This window comes from Falco cherrug, chromosome 9 (genome assembly GCF_023634085.1).
Source record: "Falco cherrug isolate bFalChe1 chromosome 9, bFalChe1.pri, whole genome shotgun sequence".
NCBI lineage: Eukaryota > Metazoa > Chordata > Aves > Falconiformes > Falconidae > Falco > Falco cherrug.
This window is the reverse complement of record NC_073705.1, coordinates 13,383,167-13,390,659: the sequence shown is the minus strand read 5'-3', so window position 1 is coordinate 13,390,659 and position 7,493 is coordinate 13,383,167. Positions and strand designations below refer to the sequence as shown.

Sequence of the window (7,493 nt, the reverse complement as noted above, 5' to 3'; positions counted from 1 at the left end):
TGCTGTATCTCTTTTAAAAAAAAATGAAGAATGACTATTAAGTACTGATTTTTTTATGAGTCCAAACTCCCATGCAACACAGAAACCTGACAGCACTCAGAACAAGTTAGCAGGAACAACAAGAGTGACTGCAGACTTTGGAGTTAAATAAGTGTTTTTACTTTCAAGTGTCATAGTGCCAGACTTGTAACTCAAGCTAACAGCAGAATATACAGAGGATATTCCATACAGAGAAACTCAAGCACCTGAAAATTATCAGTGAGCACTGTACAGCCACAGAATTCTTCTTACAAGGCTTAACCCCTGTACAAAGTTTAACAACACACCAAAAAAATGCATTTTGGTCAACAAGAATACAGTTATATGGATCTAATAATTACTGACACAGACTCTCCATTTAAACCTGGCCAGAATCTCTCTCCTTTCTACTTCACAGAGAAAAGCCTCTCACTGAATATCACCCACATAAAAAGGGAGAGTTGATGTGCCAACTTGAATGTATATTTAATAACTTAGCACAGATTTGAGACATGGCCATTTAATGTTTGAATAAGCTCTGAATCAGTGTCAAGAGAGAAACTAACAGAACTCCAGTAAGATACTGATGACCTACAACTCACTGAAATAATTTAACACATTTACAGGAGGAACAGTTAAGGTATGGCTGAGAGCTGTACATTCCACCTCAAGCTCAAGATGTTACTACCAGCATTTCCAGTATGCTTATTCCTTCTTCCACTACTACCCATTGATGCGGTAATTCACATGGATCTCAGGTTTGATGTCACACACTAGTGACAACAGCTGGGAAAGGACCACCTCACGGTTCTTCTGGAAGTTCTGCTGGATTACGCTCATCTTTTCCTGGGTCTCTTTCTCAACTTCAGTGGTGCAGCTGCCATGAGATCCAAGTGCCTACAAATAACAAAGGAAAGAGAAAGCTCACATGCTTTCTTTTTGACAAAGGAAACACTATGCCCAGCTCTGAATTTTGGTATTCTGGACTGCCTCAGTGCATCTCAACCATTAATATTTGCTGGGGAAAGAACTGAACTTAAAAAAAACCTAAAAATAGTAGTATTTCTGGATTCTCTGCTCAAGATTTCCCCACTAAACTCTCCCAAGCTTGCCTTTCATCCACAGCCCATGCGTTTTATCCTCTTTTATCCATTATCTAGCACCTTAAAGCAAGAGCTTATGAAGAATGCCTGCAGTAAAGGTCCTGCTGCACTGGCAACTGCAACCAGGAACCCCTGGGCACTACTGTACTATACAGTGTAAGAAAAGGAACACCCGTGTTTAAACACAGTCTTCACATCACCCTACTGCTTTTACCGTTGCAGAATATATAAAAATCTCTGCCTTCCTAAAAAGGACTGTGGGACACGTGATACACACAGCAAGAGTCTCTCACAGCTTACAACGCCTTCTTGACCCATGAGCAAGGGCAGAGAGAGGAAACCCCCATAAGAGGGGGGTGTGGGTGCAAAAAGGCACTGAAAAAACATGCTGAAAGAGACTAGTACCCTAGGACTGAAATTCAAAGAGCTTCTCTCTCTGGAGAAGGATAAATAAAACAAACCCAGCCGACAGGCAGTGAAGTTCACTTTATTAGCCTGGAAGCATGTGATACCATATGCCTAGTGAACTAAGCTAACAAGCAATTATAAAAAATTAATCCTGACCTACTGACATAAAGCCTATTATGCAGAAGAACAGAGGAGGTGGTATTGTGCTAACCGGAAGATGGACAGAGGGGAGGCTTGCCAGGCCATTTTCTGAAGATTTCAGAACTGACAGAGGCCCACAGGCAGTGGAAACAACCTCAGCTGGTGAAGGGCCTCAGTTCTGCACCTTTTGGTAGCACCTCCTCTTGCTCAGAAGGAAAGGCAAACACACCTCTTGGGACACAGCAGGCAACACTGCTAAGCAGGATACAAGCCTTACAACTGCTTCAGCAACAGCAAAGCATCTATGAGGCAAGTGGTCTCTACCACGTTAGCATCACAAAAAACAGCTTGTCACGGGGGAATAAGCCTGGTATATTTTTGATGCTGCTACATACAGCAGGTTTTGGGAGGCTGCCACCCATCAGGGCACTAGCCAACACACGAGCTCATTAAGCTAATTCCCTACCAGTCAATAGTTCTGGCTGCTGAGATGCAACACACCATGTTCTGATTCACTTCCACTGTTTTTTTGTTGCGACACGTGGCTGTGCATCAGAGGAAGGCAGTTAGGGAAGTACTCTGCTGGCAACACGTTCCATTCCGAGGGCTGCTCTCAGGGCCAGTAACCCTAAACACAAGGCTAAGGGGTTGGGTAGGTAACAGAATGATCTAGAAAACAAACCGCTGCTTCCTTGGCTTTGAACTCCTTCTCCCTCTGCAGACGGTACTGCTCAATCTCTGCCTGGGCTTCTTCTTTTGCCTGCTTCAGCCTCCGATTCTTTCCTATTTTCAAAGAACATACCAAATGAAACAAAGAGAAAGTACTGAAAGCATATTCCCCCACACCTCTCCAGCTACCCAATGCACAAGAGCCACTACAGTGTTTGCTACTGCAGCAGCCCCTTCTATAGGATGCATCAGGAGGGCATCGCACACCCTCGGAGCCCCTACAGCTTTGAGGTGTTAGCCAACCTCCGCAGCACGAGGTCACCCAGTGTGCCACCAAACGACCACCAAGCTCGCCACACAGTGAGCTTCCACCAGTGAGAAATGAAGAGGTTCTCTGAGCCAGCGGATGCATTAGGCAACCTGCAGGTCCGGCCTTGCTGATGGGAGCGTGCAGCCCATCTGAGTGATCCCAAAGAGCACAGAAGAACACGAAGGCTCAGTTCTGCAGCAGGCCAACTGTGCAAGCAATAGAAAAACTGGCTACGGCATCAACTTCCCCTCTTGGACTTTCCACCATATTCTCCCCTCTGAGGTTATCATCATTAGAGTGAACTACAGCAGTCTGCTTCTTGCAACACTGTCACGGAGTAGAACCACTAGACAAGGCAGCTTCATTTAAAAAATAAGTAAATGTATATATGCTTGAAGCAGGAGATTTGTAAAGGTGGGGGGATCTTTGTAACATGATTTCTGTTGCTTAACAGGAAAAGCTAACATGGATCCCCAAGAAGTAGCTCTTTCTGCTCTATAAAATGTCTAACCATTGACGGGCAAATACACTGTTTTCATCCAGAAGGAAAAAAAAAACAAGTTAAAGATAGGAAAGAAAGAGATAAGCACCAGCATCCCCCAGCTGAAGACCCTGCTGCCATGAAGGGTGTTGAGAGGGATCCCCTCCTAGAGAGCTGCCCCACCGGGCCAGGAGCCACCAGCCCCTCCGAGGCCTGTGCCGGCCCCTCCAGCCACCGGCCCGCACTGCTGCCCGGGCACATCCCACTGCGGTTGGACACCTGGGCGCCCCGCGGCGCTCCCCGCCACCCCGACCCCCTCCGGGCGGGGAGGGGTCCCCCAGGGGCACGGGGGGCTCCGGCGGCCCCCGCGGCCCCCGCTTCCCCGCGGCCGAGGAGCTCCGGGAGACCGACCGCACTCCCGCACCCCGCGGCGGGGCCGCGCCGGCAGCCCCCCGAGGCGGCCAGGCCTGAGAGGCCTAAGGCGGCCGCGCCGGGCTAGGCCAGGCCGGGGACCCCCGCCGCTGCAGGCCCCCCAGCGCCCCGCGGTGGGGCGGAGCGGGGCAGGGCCGGGCCGGGCGCTGCCGTACTCACGCTTGCGGGCCTCGGCCACCTTCTCGGCGGCGCGTTTCTCGGCCTGCAGCAGCTGCTGGATGCCCTGCGACTGGCTCGCCATGGCGGCGCCCTCCCGGCCCTTCGCCGCCGCCAGCGTCACCGCGGCCTGGGCCCCGCCCCGCCACGGGCCCCGCCCCGCCCCGGGCCCCGCCCACCGGGGCCTGCGCAGCACCGCCCCTGCCCCGCCCGCGAGCGAGCTGGCGGGAAAGCGCCCCCAGAGCCCCGCAGGGCGGCGGCGGGGCCTTATTTGTGTCGTGGCTTTTACGCAGCGGCCCGCCTCCTCCCGGGCACCCCCGGCAGCGCGGGCCGAGGGGCCGCAGCCCCCCGCGGAGCCACCGGGGCGAGGGGGGTCAATGCATAACGATCCAGGGCCACCTTCCCTCAGGGTGCCAGGCCCTGCCAGACACCCCCTGCCTCACCCCAACGCTGGGCCATCACATCCCGGGGGTGATTTAAAGCCCTGTACACGGCTCCCCCGCCACTTCCAGAGCATAAATTACAATTATTGCCGAATAATCCTGCTCTGAGGAGGCACCAGAGCTGCAGCCCTCACATCATTGCGGCGGGGAACGGGGGGCCGTCGTGGTGCGCTGCTTCAGTTCCCTGTCATGCAAGGGACGGAGGCAGTGAATCAAATGCATATTTATAGTGCGGAATAGGAATTATGAGTGTCTAGCAAGGTGACCTTCATCTCCCAGCAATTAAATGGGTTTAGTGGGCCTGTCCATCGAGTGTTAGATTTGCTTCAATGAAAAAAGATGAAAGGTGGGGAGAAGAGCTCTGATGGCAAATTGGGGGGTTGAAGCAAGGCTGGGAGCCGGCGGTCGGCGCGGGGGCAGCTGTGGGGGGCAGAGGGACACATGGGTGTCTGCGTGGCACCCGCTGTGCTGGTGGGGCACAGGGAGACCCAGCAAACCCGGTCCCACATCATCTGCCACAAGTGGGGCAGGCTCAGCCAAGGGGATGCAACCTGGGTGCCGGGCAGGTGATAGGTGAGCTCAGAAAGGGCAGAAAATGTGGCTTTTTCAAAACATGCCACAGCCAAAACACCTGGTGGGGTTCAGCTGGGCCAGAGCCAGGCTCCTTCGCAACAGAAACAGCCTAGATCCGAGTCTCCTCATCCGACTCCAAACCTGAGGAGCCACTGTCCTCCTGTCTCCTCACCTGCAAAAGCCACACAATCATTAAACTCTCCCGCAGCCCTCAGATGATGCCCATCAGTCCCCTTCCCAGCTAGATACTCGCCATCCTCATTAGCTGCTGCTGGATTTTCAAGAGGTGTTCTGCTGCTGCTAATTAGAGCCCTTGAGCTGAACCCACAGACTGCGCCTCCAGCAGGGTGCTCTGAAGGGGACACGGTGAATCCAGCAGGTTTGCAGCAGAGGGACCCAAACCGGCCCAGCTCTCCCCTGAAGTCACAGCGCGCATCAGGGTGTTATTTCCCTCCAGGGCGATTGTGATTTTCAGACTTGCTGCTTCTGTCTGTAATGTAACGAGGATAACGCTGCCCTTTTCTGCCCCCCAAAATACCCCAGCTATGATGGCACTAAGTTTCCAGACAAAAATCCCTCTCAAAGCACAGCTTTGGGTTGACGAAAAAACGTTTAACAAGTTTTCAGCAGTTTCATTTTGGTTAACAAACAAGGAGGTAATTATTTCTATTTAAAACAATCTTTTGTTTGTTGTGTTGCTTTTTAGTTTGAGATGTCTCAAAAGCTAATTGAAACCTCATGGTGTGTGTCACATGAAGCACATGTGAATCTAAAAGCTGGTCAACTTTTCAGTTCACTTCAAATTTTGAAAAATCACTTCTCACTTGTTGCAAAAAAAAAAAAAAATGTTTCCAATCCTCAGATCTACATTTGCATGAATAAAAAAAAGCTGCTTGTATGGCTTTAATTCTATCAGAAATGGATTTATAATTAATTAGTATCACAAGTACTTAAGTACTTCTGAACTTGGCTTTTTTCATTGTACATGAGCTTGTCACTCGCTCTTACAGAGAAAGCAGCTACTGCTCAAACTGGTACAAGCATCCCATTATTTGTCCAGCACTGATTTCTTAATACCATAAACTTGACTAATCCTAAATTTTATGTACCTCACAATCAACAAAGACTGGAAGAAAAATATCTTCAGAAGGCTGAGGCTAGTGTCTCTCTCTAGCATGGGGAAAATAAATTGCTAAAATCTTTCTGGCACAAAGCTGCTTCTTCTGGTGCTGCCCTGCCTGGACTAGGCCAGCCAACACCTCAAACATGTGAATCCTCACTGCTCGCCCTGCTGGGCCGGGGCTCCAGCCTTTTGGCTAAACATAGACTAAGATATTTAAGCAACATGGAAAGGTTAATATTTTAGAAACACCATCTCCATATCTGGAGTCTGTCAGGATCTGAAATGTCCTGATGCCCAAGGAGAAAGGAGGTGCGCAGGGCCAGAGGGTGACTTTGGCCTCACGGCTCTTTCCAGAAAGGGAATACTGTCCTGCAGAATTTGAAGGAAATAAAAACATTTCCACTGGCTGTTTCCACAGGTCTTATTAATGAAAATGAAGTTAAGCACATTTCTTAATGAATTTTCTTTCTCTTTCCAAAAGCTTTTTTATTTTCTTGCAAACATTGAAGACTGATTTCCATTTTGGATTGGTGTCTTTCGTTTTTCTGCTTTCATTCTACACTGGGTCATAACTCCAAGCATATGTTACACTGGTTGCTGAAATAAGAGAAGATGTTTCTAGAATTAGGAATAAAAAAAATAAATACAGATTTTCCTTTGCCTTTGTTTCTCTTTTAGTTTCCAAGCACAGAAAACATGTGCTATATCTTATGATCCTGCAGTCATTAAGGATTCCAAGACACATTTCATAAGAATGAGATTTTAAACATTGTGCCTGGCTTCTTTCCAGATCAAGTAATTACATTTTTCCTCTCTAAATTCCCCTGCACTTTCAATTTGATATGTTATTATTCTCCATTCCCTGACTTAAACTGTTACGCTGTGCAATTGCCTACTCTTTAAAAGGTTTGTGTTGAACGCCTGGTAGCTGAACTGGTTTCTCTCTTCTGAGGTTTAACTCATTAACACAAATCACTTTGAGGCACTGAGAGGATGCAGCTGGTGGTTGTTGATAAATGATCATTGGCTGATCATTAAATGACTACCAATGAATAATTATCAATTAGAATTCATAGTTTGGAGGGGTATTTTAAATTTATTATCTGAGTATTAGAAATCTAAGTACAACATAGCAATAGAATTCACATAGAAAAATCAACCAAACCCCAAAGTGCTAAGTCAGTACTGCTTGGCTGTACCTGACCTACACCAAGAATTTGCCCCAAATATCCCAAAATAAGAGAGAATGCTTCATCTTTAATTTGGAGTGTCTTTGTGATAAAGGACAATTGAAAGCCCGGAGTAACCCAGTGATGGAATTGCACCAGAAGAATGGACTTTATTTATATATTTCTTGTTTATATTGTAAGAACAGTGTATATTGTTTATATTGTAAGAACTCATTTTTTTAAAGGCAGTTCAAGAAGCCATACTTCTGGTATCAACTCTTCCCTTTGGGAAAAGCAGCTTTGGGGTGCTACTAGGCTTGTTTCAATGGTTTGCCAGGCACTCTGGAGGCTCCCTGAGCTTCGCCCACCAAGCAAGGTACTCCTCACAGGATTGCTTTCTCCCAGAGCCACATCTTCTTGCACCGAGGTGCACTGCAGCCCTTTCTGCTGGGCTCCCACACTCCGAC

The 7,493-nt window shown here is 48.5% G+C and overlaps 1 protein-coding gene across 1 annotated transcript; it reads right to left on the bottom strand.

Moving 5' to 3' along the window:
• Positions 1-136: 136 nt before the first annotated feature.
• ATP6V1G1 (ATPase H+ transporting V1 subunit G1) lies at positions 137-3,879 on the bottom strand. Its single transcript, XM_055720702.1, has 3 exons — positions 3,722-3,879; positions 2,353-2,453; positions 137-915 (listed from the first exon to the last, which is right to left on the bottom strand). The coding sequence occupies exons 1-3, from the start codon at positions 3,801-3,803 to the stop codon at positions 742-744; spliced, it is 357 nt and encodes a 118-aa protein (XP_055576677.1). The 5' UTR covers positions 3,804-3,879; the 3' UTR covers positions 137-741.
• Positions 3,880-7,493: the final 3,614 nt, after the last annotated feature.